Below are 23,892 nucleotides of genomic sequence, written 5' to 3' on the forward strand. Positions count from 1 at the left end.
TCGGGCATCATTGTAGGTTTATGAAAATAATGATGGCATTGCACTAATCCTTTACATAAAACTGTTGACATTATTTTGTTTGTCAACTACACAGGGAACATTTATCAATGGGTAGTTACATGCATCTAATAAATAATAATATCAAACCAACAAATTTGTTCTATGCACATTTTTTTTAAAAAAAATACTAATTAATAGCCAAAATCAAATCCACCCAAATTCAGATAGTTGCACTGTATCCTGTACATGCCTACTCAGAAGTAAGCTTTATCAGGTTCAATGGGACTTGCCCCCAGGTAAATGACTTCCCAGACTTCTGAACTGCCGTTCCTTGGATTGCCCTGTTAAGGCCTTACATTGCACAAATAACACAGTCATGATTGGCTCTAGATTAAAGTATTCATCATTCCTGATATAAATATTTAAAAAACCACAATACCCCACCCTCTGGACTCTGACTGAAATTGATACGATCGTTGACATTACTTATTATTTCATAAGAAAACCTCAAAGCAGTTTACGATATCTATGTATAATGAAAATGCACAACAAATTTAAAATTAGAGACCAACTATCATTCAGCTAACTATCATGGAATTAAGATGTGCTCTTAATTGTCTGCGTAAGCCTGGTGGGATAGCAAAAAAGTTTTTTTTGCAGTCATTTGAAGGTGCCTGCACAGTCTCTGTTTGCAGGGCATTCCATAGTTCTGTGCTTAAAGGGAACTCTGAAATGTTTTGCTCATGCACACAGGGACAATATATCAACCACTAGAATCCTGGGGCAGTATGGGTTATGTGTTCGGGTGCCCTTCCAGACCTCCCTCTTTAAATTGCAATTCAGTAGGTCTTTAAGTCATTCTCCCAAAGGCTCGAACTAAATGCACGAGACCATCCATGCAATTGGCAACTCTGTGGCTGGCTTTTAAAGCGTAAATCGCAGAGGCTGGAGTGAGGGAGGGCGATTTGGAATGGGGCTCCAGAAGGCAGGTGGAGGGAGGGTGTGATCCAGATTCATTCACCTCCTGCTCGAGAGCCTGGTTCCCCTTTCCAGCATTTTTTGATAGTGGTCTCTCATCCCTGCAGAGCAGAAGAATTCTGTGCACCTAATACAGAAAGTTTTGCTTGTGGAAACCTGTTTTTCTCAGGCGCATTGAGGCCACTGGATAGAAACTACTGGATTGAGGAAGAGGCAGTGAGCCCCACTTGCTTAAATAGGATAAACAGCCTATTGTGAAGTTTGCCACCTGAGCAAGTAAGTGCTTGGGGTGGTTTCTGCAGCCGTGGGCATTAGCAGCAAAACCCCAGAAGAATAACCAGATCAGCCAGCAGAAGGGAAATAAAGAAGTAGAAGCTTCCTCCCGCTGAAGCTCTGCTAGTAACTCAGACGCTTTCTCTTTTGTGAGCAAGATGTTTTTCTTGTAAGACTATAAACCAGACTGGCAAATCTCCAGGCACTGTGCCTCGACTAGTCAGCGGATCTGGCTGTTAATCACATTTAATTTAAGGCTCCTTTGCATCACACCACTTAAAGCCAAGCGCACACTTAGAGCTTCGTGTGGAGGGTGGAATCCCTAACTCTTACTACGGCCGTCCCTTGTTCCAACGAAGTGACTTGCGGCGCTTGAACGACTTCCCACATTTACCCATTATTGGCCCTACCATTAGGAAGAGTGAGATATCCTCTTTTTCCATGGGGAGAAGGGTCACAGCTCAGAGGAAGAGCATATGCTTTGCCTACATAAGGTCCCAGGTTTAATCCCCAACCTCTCCAGGTAGGGGCACACATTTGCCTCTGCTGTGGGCAGTTGGGAATCTGGGGAAGGGCCAAAGCTCAGTGATGGAGCCAGTGGCGTTGCAACGGGGGTGGGGGGTAGGGCGGTGTGCTCCGGGTGCCATGTCTGCAGGGGTCAGCAATGTCTAGGCAACACAATGACCATGTGCATACGCTATAGACAATCTTTATAGAATTCCTTCAAACCATAACAAGTACAAAATGAAATCTTTAGTCTCAAAGTCTCTTAAAATCTTTAAATGAAGCCAGGTACCAGGCTTTGTACGATGAAAGACAAGCTGTGAATTCTACGAAACAGTAGTCAATATCCGGAATCCCTGTTCAGTGTTGGGCATCATATTTGCTGAATACACAAAGCTTCACAGCTTGTCTCTCATCATACAAAGTCTGGTACCTCGCTTCATTTAAAGATTTTCAGAGATTTTGAGACTAAAGATTTCATTTTGTACTTCTTGTGGTTTGAAGGAATTCTATAAAGATTGTCTATTGCGTATGTACATGGTCATCGTGTTGCCTAGACATTGCTGACGTTCTCTTTGAAACACAGATGTCTGCGGGGGTGACAAGAAGGAACCCCGTGGCGGCGCGAGCATCCATCGTGCCACCGCCCATGTGGAGAATCCTCCGTTTGCAGCTGCAGCTGTGAGCAGAGGATCCCGGCACCATCCATATGGCGCTGGAGTGGTGCCACCGGCAAACCGCTAAGTACAGCACATGTGCTACGGCGCTACGTACACCGCATACGTCATATGTAGCAACGCCGCACATATGCCCTATGTAGCGACGCCCTGCCCCGGGTGTCACAATGCCTTAGTTCGCCCCTGGATGGAGCAGGCACTTTGCTTGCAGAAGGTCCCAGTTAAAAAAGGATCACAGGTAGCAAATGATGGGAAAGATCTCTATGCCTGAAACCCCAAAGAGCCCCTGCCAGTGAGAGCAGACAGTCTAGGGCTAGATGAACAAATAGTCTGACCTGTCCCAGACTCAATCCATGGCATCTCCAGGTAGGGCTGGGAGAGACCCACTGCCAGGCAGTGTAGTAATTCTGAGCTCGATGGACCAATGGTTTGGCTCATTATAAGGCAGCTTCCTGTGAGGTGGATGCTTCAGGGAGCAGATGCCAGGGGTCGGGGAGCAGTGAGGAGGTGTTGGAGGACACTGTTGTGTGTGCCAAGCATGGCAAGTCCTGCACCTGCTAAGTTAACGTGCTGCCTTCTGTTGCAGTAGACAATGTCCTGTTGCCTGCATTGAAGATTCAGCTTTCAGTCTATAAAGTGGAATTGGGGAGGTGGGTTTGATATTGTCCTTCACATCAGGCAACAAATTTCCTTGGCCTAACCTTGCATGGTGCTGGAGAGAGAACCTGATATAGAATCATAGAACTGTAGAGTTGGCCGGGACCCTGAGGTTCATCTCATCCAACCTTCTGCAAGGCAGGAATCTCAGCTAAAGCATCCATGACAGATGACCATCCAACCTCTATGGCTCCTGGGATGTTCTCCCAGATGTCCTGGGATTGCATCTTATCATGACCACTCCACTGGAATTTGTCCAAAGCCTTGCTGCATTCAGACTAAAGGTCTGTCTAGTCCAGTCTTTTTTTTCTTTCTCAGTGAGCCAGCCAGATTCACCCAAGAACCCCACAATCAGAACATGAGGGCATTCACTCTGTCCTGCAGTTGTTCCCCAGTGGCTAGTATACTTGGAGGCAGCGATGTGTATATCCGCCATGGCTAGTAGCAATTGATAATCTCGGCCTCTTCTATGAATACCGGTTGCTGGGAATCATTCAAAAGCAAGGAGAAGGCTACTGTACTCATTTCTCGCTTGCTGGCTTCCCATGGTGCATCTGTTTAGCCACTGCAATAACTAAATGGGGGGCTAATCCAAGCAGGAGGAACATGGGAAACTGTTTGCTATCAGAACATTGGTCCACCTAGCTCAGTACTGTCTACATGAACCTGCAGTAGGCCATTGGGATTTCAGGCCCAGGGATATTCCCAGATCTACCTGGTTGGACCTTCTGCATACAAAGCTGTCAGCCTACTACTGAGCTATGGACCTTCTCTGTTCTTAGGTTGAGTTTTTAAATCTACCATAACAAGCCACAGCTGCCCTGAATGCAGGAGGTTTTCTACCATTGTGACAAAGACTCACCTTTCTCGGTCCCATTCTGGTGCACAGGGGAAGATACTGGATTTCTAGATCTGGCAAAAGCACTCATGAGAGGCAGGGCTCCGGGCCGGTGATTCCTGGGCCTAATGTGGGAAAAGATTGGACAGAGTTTAGACTTTTCAAAGGAATAATGGGCTCTGAATAATGAATACACACAGCAAGATGTTATGTGGATAATCCAGCCAGCCAGCCAAGCAACCAACCCAATTCTCCAAGACACAATCTAAATAAGGCTTCCCAAATCTCAGCGCCCCCAAGTTGAAGTTGAAGTTGAGGTAGCGCTCCAAATGGACTCCAGCTCCATCTTCCCTTGCTCTCTACACCAGGGACATGTTTGAATCCAAACCTAGGATGAACCAGGACCTTAGCAGAGGAAGAGAAGAAAAACATCCTTACCAGTCTTCTGGATCACAGTCCCGGAATCCTTTTGCAAAAGGGTTGCTGGCAATCTTTAGCTGGGTTATCTGAAGAGAGAGGTTCAAGGAAAGTAAAGATGTCAAGGGCCATTAAGGAACAACAATGTCACACTAACCAAGAGGGTGGAATCCCCAGGGCCTCAAGAGGGCAAGTTGCTCTGTTTTATCCTATATCAATTGTTCCAAAGCATGCCACACCATAAAGTCAGGGATGAGGAACATGTTGGACTCCAGTCTCCATCAGCCCAATCTAGCATGGTCAATGATCAGGGATGATGGAAGTTGTAGTCCATACCAGCATCCTCAGTAGGACCATAGGCTCCCCACTTCTGTTTTACACTGAATATGCAAGGAATTGACCCGGGGACCTTCTGTATGCAAAGCTATTTATGAGCCACTGTCAGCTCCCTCAGTGAAACTTGCTGAATGTTGGGCACAAAACCCGCTCAAAGAACTAACTCTCAGAAAGTACATAGGGTTTGTTTATTTGCAGCTCCCTTTATTCTGAGCACATTTTGATCATAGCATGGTTTTCCTTCTTCACTCCTAAATAAAAGATTTTTGTACCTTTTAAGAGAGAACACTGAATAGGATCCACCCCAGTCTGGTATGCACAGGGCACATTAAGCACTTGAAATCCACATTGGGTTTCATGCCAGAGAGTTGAGCACATATGCATCTTGCTCCAACTAATGGGATTTAAACAATTTTAGTTATGGCTGTGTTGTTGCAGCCTAGAGATGTACAACACACCAAGTACAGCATGTCTGTGGTGTGTGTGTGTGTGTGTGTGTGTGTGTGTGTGTGTGTGTCCTGGATTGGGACATGAATGTACAGTGCTGGATTACCCAATAAGCAGTCTATGCAGGGACACCAGAAAAAACGAGTTGGGTGGTTTTTTTTTAAAAAAAAGAATTTGACATGAGGTAGAAGAAGAAGAGGAAGGAAGGAAGGAAGGAAGGAAGGAAGGAAGGACAACAGCAGCAGAAATATGGAGTATCATACAAACACAGATCGAAATAATGCAAGGGAATCAGATTCTGTCATGTGTTGCAATAAATCCTTGTTTTTTTATTGCAATTTATTCTTCTGAGCCATACGTACTTGATTCATTTTTCTTTCGTGTGTGTGTCATAATTAAGTTCGCTTTTGAATGTGAACCGAATCACATTTCTCCCCCATGCCTAATATTGGGCCCCCTTTTTGGTCCTGGCACCAGGGATGTTTCGAAAATGGTTACAGGCAAATCCTCTCTCTCCCTCTATGCCTTGGAAGTTCAACCACATGGCTGCTCCCAAATGCAAAATTGTATTCTGTGCTAACGCTAATTTGGGGCACCAGGGAAAGGCAGACCCACCCCCACCCCCCCAACATACATTGATCTGTCTGAAGAAATGCAAATAAACTTGAAAGAAGACGTCACTTCATGTGCCCTCCCCCCACCTCCCTCCTCTGCCAAACCATCCCATCACCACAAGAGCAATCATGTATTTGTTTCATTCACCAGGGAGAAAGACAGGGCATTCTCTCCCCCCCCCCTTCCACCCACCCCCATATTTAAGCGAATCCAAGGATAAAGTATGTGATTGTGAGTTTCCGGAATGGGTTGAAAAACAAACTTTAAGCCCCTCAGTGACAGTTCCAGCCTTAGAGGTCAAACTGATAGAAAGCAGAAGAGAAGGAGCAGCTGTCCCAAGCCATCAGATAAATGCCAGTCGGGAGGTGGGGGGCAGAGAAGTCTCTTAAAGGCACCGTACTTGGCTCCCATGAAGGTTATTTTCAGATGTTGTCAGAACAGCAATTGTGGAACCTCTGCCCCTCTGCCCACCCCCCCGCCTGCTTCACTTCTGATCTTATTCTTTTTCGGGGGGAAATGAAAATTTATAGGCCCAGAGTTCCATATTCTTTAGCAGTATGAGTAATACTACTCTTGTTTCTTAGAATCGAGTCATAAACAAAAAGACTATCAGCAGCAATACAGGTTTACACACACACACACACACACACACACACACACACACACAGGCAAATTGTCGCATCTGCAGATCAGATTGGACCCACGGATTCAGAGGGACTTCCTGCTGTGTGGTCCTGTACGCGCCTGCTCAGAAGTAAGTCTCACTGAGTTCTGTGAGGCTTGCCCCCAAGGTTCATACGTATGGGATTGCAGCACAACAGAGCAATCCTCTGCGTGTTCTCTCAGAAGTAAGTCCCACTGTGTTCAGTAGGGCTTGCTCCCAGGCAAGCATGCTTTAGGATTGTCAGCAAAGTGTTGATGTGCAGGATTCATGGTGACACTGTGTGTCATCAGTTGTAACCTTGTGTGATGCTGCAGTGACAAAAAGTAGATATTCAGCCCAATTGTCTTGATACTGATTTGCAGATCCTGATTTCTCTACAGAGAAACACTTCCATCTAGGAAAATGGATGAAGCTTGAGTTTCTCCTCCTAACTAAGCAACACAGGCAGCTAATCCATTAATGGTTGGAATGGGATGACCATTTAAAATGGATTCTCAGATTCAAGGTACCTTTGGGGTGGTTAATGTGTTCATTGGCTGATTATCAGTTAAACCAACAGCTTATGGACCACATCAATATTTATTTTGGCAAGGAAGTGGGTATTTATATAAAAAACAAATCTGTCACACAAGAAACCCCAGAATCGATATTCTAGTCTGTACTTCAGAAAGGCAACTCATGTTTTATGCCATATTGAGTTCTATGGTTCAGCAGAACAAGTCCAGATAAAACGGAGACCTCCCCCAAGAGGAGTTTTTCGGCTTACCAATTTTTACGTACTGTATTTGTATCACCTTGGTGGTGCATTTCCTGCAGTACCTCAGACAGTGCTTGAGGCTTAGGTTTATACAAGCCGTGATGTCTCACTGATGTTCAGGACATTTTTGTGGGAGGTTTTCTTTAAGGCAAAACATGGAACCCTTGCCAGCTTCTTGGGGGGGGGGGGAGATAATACTTCAAGGCCTCCCAGGGTGATCAAATTCCTTCAGAAACCAAGAGACGGGCTTAGCAGATGAACTGCTGCAGCAGAAAGAGGAGGAGGGCAACTCCCTAGGCAGTCTACGCAACTTGCTTTGAGACTCAAAAAGCTGAATGCAGATTATTCAGCCAGAGGACTCTGTCAGGCCTGTAGAAAGAGTTTAGTAGAACAAAAAGCAATGGGCTGGCTCTGACAGTCCATTACTGATCCTTCTCTCAGTAGCTCTGGTGATGGGCTTGTCTGCACTACAAACACAATCCAGTTTCGAACCTGTTCTCATCTATCATGGTTCCCCTCACTGCAAGGGGACGCTGTGAATTAGGGCATTATGAAGCTGCTGCAAATTCTCTACAAGTGCTCCTCATCTTTCTGTACACAGTCCCATAGGTAGTCAAGGAAAAGGGACCCCTGACCATTAGGTCGAGTCATGACTGACTCAGGGGTTGTGGCGCTCATCTTGCTTTATTGGCCAAGGGAGCCAGCGTACAGCTTCCGGGTCATGTGGCCAACATTGCTAAGCCACTTCTGGCGAACCAGAGTAGCACACGGAAACGCCGTTTACCTTCCTGCCAGAGCGGTACCTATTTATCTACTTGCACTTTGACGTGCTTTCGAACTGCTAGGTTGGCAGGAGCAGGGACCGAGCAACGGGAGCTCACCCCGTCACGGGGATTCGAACTGCCGACCTTCTGATCGGCAAGTCCTAGGCTTTGTGGTTTAACCCACAGCGCCACCCGTGTCCCATAGTCTCATAGGTAGAAAGACTCAATAGTAGTACTTTGATAAATCCAAATTCAAGTTTCTTTCCACCCTAGTTTTATTAAACTCAGTGGTGTAAGCTGTTTCCTGTTGTTGTGATTTTAAGATTATGAACTCGGGAGCTGTAATGTCAAGAAAGAGACTTGGGGTCTTACCTAGTGTTAAACCTACTCAGAGTTGACCCATTGCAAATAATAGGCATGGCTATGGCCAACTTATATCCATTGATTTTCATGAGTCTAATCTGAGAACAGTTGGGTACAACTCACAGTCTGTGCAATTAGCTTGGAGTTGGTGGTGGGGCTATAAAGTATTACCATTTTGGAAGGCACCCCAAGGGGCATCTAGTCCACCCCCCCTGCAACGCAGGAATCACAGCTAAAGAATCCCTGGCAGATAGCCATCCAACCTCTGTTTAAAAACCGATAGTGAAGGATAGTCCACAACCATTCAAGGCCATCAGTTCCACTGCCAAACAGCTCTTATCAGAAAGTTATTCCTAATGTTTAGTCACAATCTCTTGCCATTTGAATACATTGGTTCAGGTCCTACCCTCCGGAACAGCAGAAAACAAGCTTGCTTGATTTGTGTTTAAGAAAGGTTATCAGTGATCCTAACAATATTTACAGTTCCTTCCAGTAGCACCTTAGAGACCAACTAAGTTTGTTATTGGTATGAGCATGCACACCAATAACAAACTTAGTTGGTCTCTAAGGTGCTACTGGAAGGAATTTTGGTATTTTGTTTCGACTACGGCAGACCAACACGGCTACCTACCTGTAACTAGAAATATTTACAGTGTGTGCAACAGAAACAACATCTAAGCGAGCGCGCTGAGGAGATGTCTGAACTGGTTGGGTCCAAGCGCTATGTTGTTGCTGGTTTGTGGATGGAAGTTATTAACGGCTGTTCTTACTAAATCACTGCTAAGTTGGACTAGTGTGCTTCTAAGCTGAAATCCAGCAATTCACAGTTGCCATATTTCCCAAAGACCTCCATTCAAAGCCATGGGATTATCTAGGGAGCATGACACATACGTGAAACATGTAAGGCAAATATGCATCCGTAGCTATATTAGCAGTGACTAAAAAAGCAGAGATATCAAAGTCTTAAAGCCATCAGAGCAGCTGAAGAAGCTGGAACATTTTGCTTTAGGACTTTAATCTGTTTTGTTAACAAATTATGGTTTTAGGGATTTAGCTGCATCTTTCCATGATCCATAGCAAACAAGTGCTGTTTTACGCTTTACGAATTGTAGTTTTACCACTGCGATATTTTGGATTTGGACTTTCTTGTCTTAATTTGCTTTAGGATCAAGCCAAGGGAGGTAAGTGTTCCAGGTGTGCTAGACTTTTGCTTCACAAATCTATTTAGGGCCATATTTTCATAGCTACTGCTTACTGAGTCACTTCAACAAGATCTATGTCAAAAACACAACTGCCTTTGAAGTGGGGGTGGGAATATACATTTTGCTTTTAATCCACATTGCTAATCTGCAAATTGCCTCTTTTCCTTGGCCTTTGACACCTGAGATGCCTTTTTGTTTTTTAAAGGGTCCACCCTATTTTTGTGAATGTGTTGAATAGAAATTTTTTTAATTGTTGCATTTTAAATTGTTGTAACCAGCCCTGGGACCCGAGTGCAGGGCAGATGACAAAAAAATCTATAGCAACAACAACAACGATTTCCAATTGGTTTATAGACTGTGGGTTGGATCCAGACAACACATGAGGAAATTCCATTCACGGAACCCTGCTGCTGGATAGAAAGGATGGGTGCTCTTTTTTGATTCATCCCAAATCTTCCTCCTGCAACACCCTAGTTCTACAAAATAAAAGGGGGGGAGGGGGCAACCAACCCGTTTTAACTCCTGTCATAGGGCTTATTTGTAGCATAGCTGCCCCTGTTCCTCCTTCTGAATACAGTGGTACCTCGGGTTAAGTACTTAATTTGTTCCGGAGGTCCGTACTTAGCTAATGGGGCCTCCTGCTGCTGCCGCGCCGCCGGAACATGATTTCTGTTCTCATCCTGAAGCAAAGTTCTTAACCTGAGGTACTATTACTGGGTTAGCGGAGTCTGTAAACTTGAAGCGTCTGTAACCTGAAGCGTATGTAACCCGAGGTACCACTGTATGTCTTTCTCAAGGAATACTTATGCTGTGGTTTGAAAGTCATTTCCTCTCTCTAGGGATCCCTTGGAATTTTAGTTTTTTGGGGGAGGGGGCACAGATTTCTTACAAAATACATAGCCCTTCCACTAAACCAAATGTTGAAGTCTTTAGGGGGGTCGCTGTTAGTGCTCCCCCATGGCTCAGATGCCGAGTTTGGATCAAGGGTCAGCAAACTTTTTCAGCAGGGGGCTGGTCCACTATCCCTCAGACCTTGTGGGGGGCCAGACTATATGGGGGGGGGATGAACAAATCCCTACGCCCCACAAATAACCCAGAAATACATTTTAAATAAAAGCACATATTCTACTCATGTAAAAACACCAGGCAGGCCCCACAAATAACCCAGAGATGCATTTTAAATAAAAGGACACATTCTACTCATGTAAAAACACACTGATTCCCGGACCATCTGTGGGCCAGATTTAGAAGGCCATTGGGCCAGATCCGGCCCCCAGGCCTTAGTTTGCCTACCCATGGTTTGGATCTACGAGGAGCCGTGCATTGAGTACCAAGTGGCCAATTTTATGCAACTCCTCTCTCGATGAGGTCAGACAGACCGCCTCTGTGTTGAGTTTCCAGTGCCTCCTGAATATTTTTTTCATTCTAGCACTCATGTGTGATCGTATGGTTTTAACCGCTGTCCATTTTCATTGTATTGCATCCCTTGTATGCTGTTTAGAGATTACTGTAGCTAAACAATATAAAAACCTTCTAAACAAATCAATAAGAAACTGCCATCCAACTAAGTTATAACTCAGAGCAGACCCACTGAAATGGATAAACTTGAGTTAGTCATGTGCATTAATTTCAGTGCATCCACTTTGAGCAGGATACAACTCAATAATAATAGGAAGCCTAGTAAATATTAATAGGAAGCTGGTAAAAATTGGTTGTGTAGACATTTTTTCCCCTTCTGTCTTGCATTTTCCTTCTCTAGAGGCAATTCACACTCGACAGAAACCACAAACAAAGCTCCCTTGAAGTTTGGCAGTTCTGAGTGTGGAGGGCCCAGAGGCACAGAAATCTTTTTAAATGGCAGAGTGACAAGTTATATAATCTCAGGCTGCACCCCTTTACCCACTTTACCTGGGAGTAAGCCCCACTGAACTCAAGGAGACTTACCTCTGAGTGCGAACAAGACTGAGTGTATGGTTGGGCTCATTTAATTTCACTGCACACAGGTGGTGTAGTGACAATAAAGGTTTTTTAGTAGTAATAGTAGTACTAGTACTAGTAGTAGTATGCATGTGTGTATATATAGCATGGCACTGTTAACTCCTCTTCATTTTATAAAACTGATTGAATAATAATTTCTGAATTATTTTAACTGCCTTGGATGAAGAGCTTGTTATACTCAAAATGTGCTGGGCATAATATCTGCTTAGAGGCCTGCTTTGTATATACATTAAAATAGCAATAGTAGTAATAGTAGTAGTAATAATAAGAGGAGGAGAAACTGGAGACCACTTGCAAATGTAATTTCCTTTAGTGCCTTTTTAGGTTTGCCTCCTTGGGGTTTTTTTGGGGAGGGGGGGGATTGGTTTTGGAGCGCAACTTATGCAATGCATTTCATACATTTCTTCCTAAGGAATCTGCAAGCAATTTTTGCATCTCAACCAGTTTGATCCCATCTGCGTAGTCTCATCACATCTGAGCTGATTTAACTGGGGACACGTCACCTTAAAGCACTTTATGGATAGTTGTTTTGTGGCTGGTGGGATTTTTTTAAAAAAACCAATATCAGTTGATTGACTGCTCTTAACAATGTCTCTCTCTCTCTCTCTCTCTCTCTCTCTCTCTCTCTCTCTCTCTCTCTCCTGCCTTCTCTTTTCCGGCTCTCCATCCATCATGTGGCTCGAAGAGAAGGTTGGGAAAGGTGCTTTTTTCTTTTCTTTCTTTCTTTTGCTGATAAATGAAGTACCGGACGGAAGGTTTGTGTCTCAATAATGAACTCCAGATACTCACCCGATGGTTCTGGTAGGCGGTCACTGCGGTGAAGCGGGTCTCCTCGAAGACAAAAGTCTTATAGTTCTCTTCCGCGTATTTCTCGCTGTCTTTCCTAGGATCCACGTAGACCACGTGGAAGCGGGGCTGGTATCTGTGCATGGAGTTCAAAATGATCTGGATGATAAAACGAGCAAGGGAGATCGTAACTGAGTCATTCTACAACACCAAGATGGAAAGCAGAGAGGCAAAGGAAGGTCCCACGCAGGAAACTGACAGCGGTGCCAATCGGGGGCAAGGCTTTGGGGCAGACGTCTGGGCCCCTGCTTGATAGGAAAGTCCACACCCCCCCCAGCACAGCAGAGTTGGCTTCTTACCATATTTTGAAGTATGTGAAGCAATTCACATTCCCATCTGAAAAGTCCATATCTCCCCCCCCAATAAGACCATTAAATACAGAGTTTCAAATTACCTAGTTGAAGTATACCATGTCACAGAGGGGGCAGACTGGGGGTGAGGGGGGTCAATCTGTGCACCCCTAACTTTGAGGAGACATCTGGACCGCAGAAGGACTCCACAAGGACTACTGGTGTGCAATGTAAATCATTTGGGTGGATTTATTTATGAAATCACTGTGCCCCCCCCCCCAAAAAAAGGAAAAAATGAAATCTGGAGCAAAATATCAATGCCACTGCTGAGAAAACTGCACTGGCTGCCAGTTAGCTACTGGGTTAAGTTCAAGGTGATGATGCTGGTGTACAAAGCGCTGTACAATTAGGAACCAGGATACCTAAACATTATTTGTTCATTGTGTCAACGGATGCCAATATTCCACATTTTTTCCAAGGAGCTCCAGGTGGCACCCATGATTCTCCACCTCCTCATTTAACTCCCACAACAACCCTCTGAGGTAGGCTAGGCTGAGAAGCAGTGATTAGACCATAGGTACTACACACCTGTGCTAGCTACTCTCTCTCTCTCTCTCTCTCTCTCTCTCTCTCTCTCTCTCTCTCTCTCTCACCAGGCCTTTTGACCACACAGCCTCTTTATTTGAGTCAGTAAATCCCAATGATTTTGATTGAAACATTTTATTAATCTGGCTTGGAGGGTGTGCAATCTCTTCTAGCTTAGTTTTTTTGATGGGTGCCACTAAAGAAAGAAGCAACCCCATCAAAAAGTTATGCATTCTGAAGTCCAGGACACTTTGAACCATGCTTCTGCCTGCCGCAATTTCGGAGGGCCTGGGCTCTCAAATAAATACATTCAGGTTTGCAAGTTGTTCTCGTGCAAATTAAATAAGGCAACCTGCTTGGGCACCAAAATGTCTTCAAGTAAAATATGCAACGAACAAGCAGTTTAAAAAGCATGACAATGGTGTGTTTTGGTTTTTTTAAAAAAGCAAACAGTGTAAACAATAAAATCAGAAGTTCAGTTCAGCGGGAGACTTGTGAAACTGCAGTGTCTCTAGGGGCCAGCAGAATGCCAATGCTGATGGGGCTTCTCATATTTCATCAGGGAGGGGTTTCTACAACACTGGTGTCAGCAGTAGAAAAGTCCACCTCTGTGTGGACTTTTCTACTGCTGATAACCAACCAATGAGCTGATAACCAACTGGGTTCTATTAGCTGATTGTAGTGCACTTGCTGAGGAGCAGAAGGTAAAATGTGTTGGGGGGGAGGCGTTTATGGTCCAGAGTCATTTAGGGCTTTGTATGCAAGGAGCAGGGACACGGGTGGCACTGTGGGTTCAACCACAGAGCCTAGGACTTGTTGATCAGAAGGTCGGCGGTTTGAATCCCCGCGACGGGGTGAGCTCCCGTTGCTCGTTCCCTGCTCCTGCCAACCTAGCAGTTTGAAAGCACATCAAAGTGCAAGTAGATAAATAGGTACCGCTCCAGTGGGAAGGTAAACGGCGTTTCCGTGTGCTACTCTGGTTCGCCAGAAGTGGCTTAGTCATGCTGGCCACATGACCCGGAAGCTGTACGCCAGCTCCCTTGGCCAATAAAGTGAGATGAACGCATCAATCCCAGAGTCGGTCACGACTGGACCTAATGGTCAGGAGTCCCTTTACCTTTATGCAAGGAGCAGAACCTTAAAATTGGCTCAATGGCCTTATAGGCAGCTGTTGCAGATCCCCTTGTACTGGCAGGATATGTGCCAGATACAGAGCACCTCTCAGCACCCAACTGCAAGAACCATCCCACACCCAAGACTCATTCCATTATTATATTGTTCAATGTTTCCCAGTTAGCTTCGCCCTCTCCAAGACAACACTTACATGTCCATTGTCATCCAATAAATTGTTAGTGAGCTTGAGTTTATCAAAGGAGACAATCTGTTTCATCCACTGGGCTCCCCTAGCCGGGGAATCTGGGTGATAATGGACTCTCCCTGGAGTTGCAGGGTCTGCCTTGCCAGCCACCAGCCAGGAGGAACTGTGAAATGCATATCTGTATGGGGAGAAAAGCCAGCAGTGGGTTAGCCGCCATGCTAAGTTTTACATTTGCGAATCTACGTTGCCAACAGCGAATTCAACACTTGTAAAAACATCGATTTTGATACATCAAATAAGCACCCTGTTCTTCAGATAGGTTAAATAAACAACCAATTTAAAGAACGGGTTGTTTATTTACTCTGTCGAAATCAGCATCACCCTGTCTCAATGGACTTAAAAAATATTTAGGTGTTTTTAATTAGCGCAGCAATAGTGTACCATTTTTAACAGTATGATTAGAAAGTGAGGCAGTGTGGTGCAATGGTGTTAGACCCCACTAGGCAAGACCCTGGTTCAAGTCCCCACTCTGCCGTGAAGCTCCCTGGGGGACCTTGAGCCTCTCTCTCAATGTAACCTACCTCAAAGGGTTGTTGTGAGGATAAGATGGAGAGCAGGGAGGAAAACCACACGCACTGCCTTGAGCCTTGTGGGGGACAAGCAGAACTTCAACGTAATAGGTAAGTATTGCATTTGGGCACAGGTCACATCTACTGTAGTGAGGTTTAATTTATGATAGCGTTTATAAACTGCCGATCTATCTATCTATCTATCTATCTATCTATCTATCTGCTAATATATAATATATAATAAATATATAATATATGATATATGATATATGATATATGATATATGATATATGATATATGATATATAATATATAATATATAATATATAATATATAATATATAATATATAATATATAATATATAATATATAATATATAATATATAATATATAATGGTGGTGGTGTACAAGAAATTATAAAATAGGGAAATGATAGCGTTTATAAACTGCCGATCTATCTATCTATCTATCTATCTATCTATCTATCTATCTGCTAATATATAATATATAATATATAATATATAATATATAATATATAATATATAATATATAATATATAATATATAATATATAATATATAATATATAATATATAATATATAATATATAATATATAATGGTGGTGGTGTACAAGAAATTATAAAATAGGGAAATGTTCCCTGATACCAATATGAGGTATGGAATGCAGATAGAGAGAATTTATAAGAATAATGATCTGTTGTGACCTTGACGGAAGTGTGCAATAGATGAGCCTTCTTGTGTTTGGGCTCATTTTCCTCTCCCCCCCCTTTCCCCCCTCCTTCTTCTTTCCTTTTTCTTTTTTCTTTCCCATAACGGCTTAAGTTCTATGCCATGTACTCTGATATTTTTTGTAGTTTTTTTTAGCTTTTTCCATTATTATTATTATTATTGATTTTTCTTTTGTAATTTTGGTTGTTTATCTGTATTTGTTTAAAGCAAAATAAATGTATTAAATTATAAAGAAATTATAAAATCGTAAAATCCAGAACAAACGGTCAGCACTGACTAAGCACTTGGTGAAACAAAAAAATTTTGAGCAGGTGACAAAATATCAGCTTTGTAGGTATATTTGATTTCAACAGTAATAGGCAGAAGGAACACCATCCCATCCAGAGCTGAAAGCCCGAAAATGGGGCGTTCTGTTGGGGGGCAGGACTGAGATGGTCCAAGATCCACCAGATCCCAAGCTGGTATCCCAGCCAGTGTCAGCCAGTACTGGGCTCCATGCAAATGTAATCGCTGCACCAACCTGGAGCTAGCACACAGATCAGGCCCGATCTGTGGCTGGGTAGTAGACATGGAGACCCCTTTCCCATGTTTCAGAGCTCTGGCGGCAGCAGTGGGTAACTTGGACTGCTCTGCCTACCCCACAAGGAAACTAAGCAAATATGTGGTAATTGTGGGACAGTCAAGTATTGCATCTGTATAGGGCTGTAGCTTTAATCTAGGGAGCCCTTGGCAAAGGAACTTGGAAGCGAGACAAAGAGACCTACCACAGCCAGAGGCCGGGCAACATCTGAGCCACTGCTCAGCCAAAAAATTTGTTCTCATTGCCAGCACGTCGCCTTGAAAGATGCAAAATGATGGTAACTAGAGGGTGCCGCTGACCATGGGCAGAGAGTTCCTTTCACCACAGAGTAACCAAAAGCAGTGCGTGGACATCTGGGATGAGAGAAAAGAGCTCCAAAGTCAGAGTGGATGTCTTCAAGAAAGGGCCTTTCATTTCTGAACTTTAACATGTGGGTGTGTGAAGTGTCAGGCTTTGCTTTCCCTTCTGTGCGATGGGAACAACTTCACTTTCTGCTCTTGTAGCTTCTCAACCGCTAGCTTGCAAAGAAGCTGTAATATTTTAGTATGCTGTCTATAAGTTGGTGGGAACAGCTTATCAGGTGCTTAGGAAGTTAAGAACATTAGAAGAGCCCTGCTGGTTCAAGCTAAAGGTATCTCCAGTCACCTAGGCCACTGAGTCAGTAGGGCCCAATGGAGATATGGTAGGAATATAACAACAGCACTGCTAGGTAAAGGTAAAGGGACCGCTGACCATTAGAGGTCCAGTCGTGGCCGACTCTGGGGTTGCGGCGCTCATCTCGCTTTATTGGCTGAGGGAGCCAGCGTACAGCTTCCGGGTCATGTGGCCAGCATGACTAAGCCGCTTCTGGCAAACCAGAGCAGCGCACGGAAATGCCGTTTACCTTCCGTCTGGAGCGGTGCCTATTTATCTACTTGCACTTTGACGTGCTTTTGAACTGCTAGGTTGGCAGGAGCAGGGACCGAGCAACAGGAGCTCACCCCGTCGCGGGGATTCAAACCGCCAACCTTCTGATCGGCAAGTCCTAGGCTCTGTGGTTTAACCCACAGCGCCACCAGCATCCTTCCTAGGCCACTGAGTCAGTAGGGCCCAATGGAGATATGGTCAGAATATAACAACAGCCCTGCTAGGACAGGCCAAAGGCCCATGTTGTCTGACATCCTGTCCTTACATTGGAGAACCAAATGCAAGGAGGAACTGAATGTCCCAGGAACACTCTCTACTTATGATTCCCTGCAGCTGATATTTACAGGCATTCTGCCTCGAAAATGTCTGTCTGACGCTGAAATCAGCACCAACCCATCTTAGCAAAGGTGATCTTTCTATTAAAAAAAGAGAGAATCATTTGGCATGCCTCACCTGAATCAAGAGAGATGCATGCTGAAACAGTAATTGGTTTAAATGTCATCCCAACAGTTAAATATGTTGACATCTATGCATGTCTACTCAGAAGTAGGGGACGCGGGTGGCGCTGTGGGTAAAACCTCAGTGCCTAGGACTTGCCGATCGCATGGTCGGCGGTTTGAATCCCCGCGGCGGGGTGAGCTCCCGTCTTTCGGTCCCAGCTCCTGCCCATCTAGCAGTTCGAAAGCACCCCTAAGTGCAAGTAGATAAATAGGTACCGCTTTATAGCGGGAAGGTAAACAGCGTTTCCGTGTGCCGCGCTGGTGCTGGCTCGCCAGAGCAGCTTCGTCACGCTGGCCACGTGACCTGGAAGTGTCTCCAGACAGCGCTGGCCCCCGGCCTCTTAAGTGAGATGGGCGCACAACCCTAGAGTCGGACACGACTGGCCCATACGGGCAGGGGTACCTTTACCTTTACCTTTTACTCAGAAGTAAGGCCCATTGAGTTCAGTGGAAACTTCGCTCAAATCAATGCAGTCTCAAAGCAGGTTTCCAGCAAAACCTGCCCCCGATTTATTCTTCATGCATGTTTTTATCTTCCCCAAAGTCCACATTGATTCAAGAGAGTGCCAAGAGAGTGCCATTCTCTTTTTGTGATTGTTTATTTAAAAGTCTGCTTTGGCTCAGAGGGAGAATCTTCTCGCCTCGGAGTTGAGCAGAACCATCACTTGCCAAAAAAAATGGAGGGGAAGGAGAGGGTGGGAGGGAGAGAAAAAAGAGAGATATCCTCAATTAGATGTTCTATATCCCATTGCCTTTGACAAGCAAACATTTCTGAAATGCCCTGGGAAGCTGGAGATCTGTCTAAATATTTACATCTTTGGCATCGGGATTTCATAGGAGCAGGTTTTTTTGTTTTTCTGCCAGGCGCCTTGGACCTGGAGCAAAACGCATAAATGCTCCTTTCACTGGGTCTTTGAAAACCCTAGGCATGGGGGGGGGGGGAGTCAAAGCCTATAACAGGGGGAGGATGGGTGTGAAGGTGGGGAGTATAGAAAGCTGGCTTATATTGAGTCAGAACATCAGTCTTGGCAGTGGTTGTCCTGAGTTATTATTTACAGTATTTGTCTTTTTATTTTCCTCCAAGGATCTGGCACATGTGGTTATCTCCCTCCTTCCTTAATCTTCACAACAGCCCTGTGAGGTAGGTTAGGCTGAGAGGCAGAGATTACCCAGTCGGCTTCATAACCAAGTGGGTGGCACTGTGGGTTAAACCACAGAGCCTAGGACTTGCCGATCAGAAGGTCGGCAGTTCGAATCCCCGCGATGGGGTGAGCTCCCGTTGCTCGGTCCCTGCTCCTGCCAACCTAGCAGTTCGAAAGCACATCAAAGCGGGAAGGTAAACGGCGTTTCCGTGCACTGCTCTGGTTCGCCAGAAGCAGCTTAGTCATGCTGGGCACATGACCCAGAAGCTGTACGCCGGCTCCCTTGGCCAATAAAGCGAGATGAGCGCCGCAACCCCAGAGTTGGCCATGACTGGACCTAATGGTCAGGGGTCCCTTTACCTTTATCTCCCGGTCCTAGTCTAACACTCTAACCACCATGCCACACTGGCATGGACAGGGAGTCTCTCCAAGCCCTATCTAGAGATAACGGGGATGGAACTGGGACCTCCTGGCTGCAAAGCACTGAGCTGTTCCCCAAGCAGCTCCCCAGAGGAAGAGGAAGTGGGCGGGGGGAGGATGCATCCTTGCACTGGGGAACAGATAGAGCATAGGTAGGCAAACTAAGGCTGGGGGCCGGATCTGGCCCAAACGCCTTCTAAATCCGGCCTGTGGACGGTCCAGGAATCAGCGTGTTTTTACATGAGTAGAATGTGTCCTTTTATTTAATGCATCTCTGGGTTATTTGTGGGCCCTGCCTGGTGTTTTTACATGAGTAGAATGTGTGCTTTTATTTAATGCATCTCTGGATTATTTGTGGGGCATAGGAATTCGTTCATTCCCCCTCCCCCCAAAAAATATAGTCTGGCCCCCCACAAGGTCTGAGGGACAGTGGACCAGCCCCCTGCTGAAAAAGTTTGCTGACCCCTGAGACAGAGGCTCTTGTTGCCTAAAATGCGTCTCCCCTGTTTCCCCCACTTCACATTCTTATATGTCCCTTCTACTGCTCTCGTCAACATGTCTATGTCAGCGGCGCACTTAGATCACTTTAGACATTGTCTTATGAGGACACACCTCTTTCGATGGCAAGTAGTCAGTGTAGGTGCCTTGCAGATGTTGTTGCACTCCTGCCCCCAGCAGCCCAAGCCAGTATGGCCAGTTGTCAGAGATGATGGGAAATGTAGTCCAAAAAATATGCAGGACACCATGTTGGCGATGTGTTTTTAATGGGATTGTTATTTTGTGAGTTTTAATTATGGGTTTTTGTTTTTTATTATTGCTTATGTAATTGGTTCTTATGAACTGCTGAGAAGCCTAGCTTGACTTTAAGTGGATTATTATTATCATTATTATTATCTGACTCAGAAGACCAGGTGCTTACAAGGGTGCTAGTTTCGGGACACCAGGATTAAACTGTGCAAAGATGGAGAGCGACTAGAAATGTACCATATATGTACATTAACTATTAATAAATAATAAAATGATAATGGTGATGATTTTCTTCCTTTGAAATATGGGACACCAGATTCTGATAGACGGGGCCCTGCTCCAAAGTCCTGCGCTCTATGGGGCTTACTCCTCAGTAGCTGTCTACAGGATCGCAGACTCTACACCCAGTTCCCTTTCAGCTGGCTGTTGTTTCCTTCCTGACTGATGTACGCAGCAATTGCAATGGAGGACTGCAGGATCCTAAACGCAGCAGAACCTACAGAATAAACACGCATAGGAGTGTTGTAGCAGACAACAGATTGTGGCCAATTAAATTCTCCCGAGTTTGGGGGTGGATGGATCGGGCGGAGGGGGGTGGGTTGGTTCTCAGTCAACCCGATGATCCCACCCACGATTCCTAAGGGCCTGCAAGCCAGAAATCGACTTCCACCGACCGAACCCGTTTGGAAGGATGGCCGTGAGGCGGATTCTTTTACCGAGTACAAAATTGGAGATAATCGCTGACAAATTGCCGAGGCCTCGGAGCGAAAACACGATAAAAGAGGCAGTAAAATTGGGATGTAATCGCCATCCGGGCTTGGCATTCCTGCGCGTTGGAATGGCAGGGCTCAAAGCTGCCGGTTCTGCCGAGCCAAGGGATCCCATGGGGAGTGTTTTCCCCTCTCTCCCCTGCCGCGCGACTTATCACTCATCTGAGCCACCGCTCCCCACATTCCCACGGCATTGGCACGCAAGAAAGTGTTTGCACGTCGGAATGCGCCCAGGCGTGTCAGTGCCGCTGAAACGATATGCTCGAGCGGAGCGGCAGTCCAAAAGAGGGGTGTGGTGTGTGTGTGTGTGTTTCAACTTCTACTTTCAATGTTGCAATTATAAGCGTGAATTATCTTGGAAGTAAAGCCCAAGTAATATAAATGGGACTTGCTCGTGAGTAAAGATGGGTAGGGCCGGGCTGTGGTAGGCTTCGGGACACTTTAGCTGGGAAGAGTAAGCCTGCATCGGGCTGCACGACGGGAAAGTTACTTTCCCGTCTCCAGGGAAGGGCAAGAATTCTAGAACATGATGCATGGAGAGATTGTGAATTTACAGCTTTTGAGCTCCCTCGTGGGTTGGTTTATATAAGGGAATAAAGCCATACAAATGAGAATCCATTAGATAAATAAATAAACTGTCCTGATCTGGGATTTACGAGTGCTTATATCGAACTCAGTTTTGGGATTTCTTTAAAAAAAAGGTTTTTGTTTGTTTTGTTTGTTTTGCATTGGTTCCTAATATTTTCAATCGCCCCTTAGACTTTGATTTTAAGAGAACGTGAAAACACGACATCCTACAGCTTGAACACTAGCAAACCCCAAAAGAACCACTGGCGACTCCAGCCCCACAACTCTGCCCCCAAATGACCTTGCAACACCATCCTCACCACCATATCCATTTAGAAGCGAGTCCTAACTGAATTCAACGGGGCTCACTCCAAAGTCGGCGGAGTTTGGGAGTCTGGGGTTTATTTATATACTTGTAAACCGCTTAGTGCAAAGCGCTGAACAAGCGCTCCCTAGTCTCGCAGAGCTGCGCGGGACTCCAAAGTTTGCTGAGCGCCGATTTGGGCTCCCTTAATGAGAATCTTTGCTTCCAACCCGGGAAGATGGGCGGAAAGAAGTACTTGCCGGTATCGCTTGTCGTCCACCGGTACGAAGTCCATCAAGAGCATGTAGTCTGCCATAGGGTCCATCCCAAAAATCTTCACCTGGAAGGTGGGGAACATCCTCCTGGATTAGGGAAGGAAAGGACAGCGCAGATGATGAGCCAGTTACAGAAAAACGTTTTTTTTTTCTGATCCTGCCTGCACCCGGTGGATGGCGAGGTACGTGGGAAAACAAAACAAACCAACACATCTGACCCGACTGGGCGCTGCCCTAACGATCCACGGATTAGAAGCGGCTGCGCTGGAGCTGTCTCATAGCGAGTCAGATCATCGGGCCACCTAGCCCTACACCGACTGACAGCTGCTCTCCGAGATTTTAGACCTGCGGCGGGGTCTCTCCTCCACCTGGAGAGGCCTGCAAAGCGGATGGTCTACCAAGGAGCGCACACGCTGTGCGAGCGGTTGTTGGATCCTTTTATTTGAAGGCCCAGCTACCTGGAGAGCCGCTGCCTGTCAAACATACAGTGGTACCTCGGGTTAAGTACTTAATTCGTTCCGGAGGTCCGTACTTAACCTGAAACTGTTCTTAACCTGAAGCACCACTTTAGCTAATGGGGCCTCCCGCTGCTGCTGCGCGGCCGGAGCACGATTTCTCTTCTCATCCTGAAGCAAAGTTCTTAACCTGAAGCAAGCACTATTTCTGGGTTAGCAGAGTCGTATGTAACCTGAAGCGTATATAACCCGAGGTACCACTGTACTAAGCAGTTCTGAGGTAAATGGACAGCTAGCCTTTTCCTGGCGTGACTCTGCGAGGCAGCTTCAACTGCGCTCCTCACCCTGGCGTTTGGAAGGTGGTTACGCACGACCCAGGCAGCAAATGTAAGTCTCAGTGGAACCGGGGAGAAAACCTTTCAGCCCGTGTAAGACAAAACTAATTGCGCCTGCAATACCTAATTATACCTAATTGCAAATTCAAATGTATCCCTATCGTGTTGTATGACTTCCTTGATATTGTTTGTGGGCTGGAATTGGTCTGGGACCGAAATAATAAATTCATTCAGTCTTTGAAGCCCGTCCCTTCTCTCGGAAAGAAAGTGGCGTTAGTGGCGGGCCTAGAGATGAGTTTAAATCCAAGCGCCTGTGCTGTGACAAAGGTTTGGGTAAGCGTCGCCAGCCTGTCAGGGTAATGTTGGTTAGTTAGGCTGGCAATGCCCTAAGAACAGGTTAGGAGGATCAGAAGAAAGATTCGTCAGAAGAGGCAGTTTCCGAGCGCTTAAAACCCGTGGGACTTTGGGTAGCATTATAAAATGCTCTCCTCGGCTGGTTACGCACCATACATCTGAAGCAGATTACATCACACACACACACGAGAAATCTTGGGAACTATAGTTTACCCGCCACAGGGCTTCGAGTCACAGCACCCTTAAGCTACAGTTCCCATGGTCCTTTGGGGAGCGGGGGAGCTGTGCGCTTTAAACGCGTGGCATGTGTGCGCGCAGCCCTTGTCTGGCTGTCGTAAACATGCTGCTGGAAGCGCATGGAGAGCGTGCGCAGCTTAGTAGGCCAGTGAGTGCTCTGATTCAATCTCCGGTTTAAAGGGGCAGGGGTAGATTTCACAGAGTTGCATGCAGAGTTGGAAGGGACCACGTGGGTCATCTAGACCCTCCCCCTGCAACGCAGGAATGTTTCGACCGACGTGGGGTTCAAACCCACGATGGCCCTGAGATGGAGTCTTATGCTCTACTGCAGAAAAAGGGATGGTAGGAAGGAGCACCCGTCGGGGGTTTTGGAGAGCCGCAGCAGGGCGTGTAGACCAGGCTTCCTCAACCTCGGTCCTCCAGATGTTTTTGGCCCACAATTCCCATGATCCCTA

The 23,892-nt window shown here is 45.7% G+C and overlaps 1 protein-coding gene across 2 annotated transcripts in view; it reads right to left on the reverse strand.

The window, feature by feature from the left end:
* Window positions 1-23,892, reverse strand: part of TBX1 (T-box transcription factor 1) — a 55,098-nt gene that overhangs the window by 11,876 nt on the left and 19,330 nt on the right. For both annotated transcript variants that reach the window (XM_081174914.1, XM_081174913.1), the window contains exons 3-7: window positions 22,042-22,143; window positions 14,536-14,707; window positions 12,280-12,435; window positions 4,366-4,433; window positions 3,952-4,052 (exon numbers count right to left, since the gene is read on the reverse strand). In XM_081174914.1, the coding sequence (XP_081031040.1) occupies window positions 3,952-4,052; window positions 4,366-4,433; window positions 12,280-12,435; window positions 14,536-14,707; window positions 22,042-22,143 (599 nt within the window). The remainder of the gene's footprint in view (window positions 1-3,951; window positions 4,053-4,365; window positions 4,434-12,279; window positions 12,436-14,535; window positions 14,708-22,041; window positions 22,144-23,892) is intronic.

This window comes from Podarcis bocagei (genome assembly GCF_964188305.1).
Source record: "Podarcis bocagei genome assembly, chromosome: 16".
Lineage (NCBI taxonomy): Eukaryota > Metazoa > Chordata > Lepidosauria > Squamata > Lacertidae > Podarcis > Podarcis bocagei.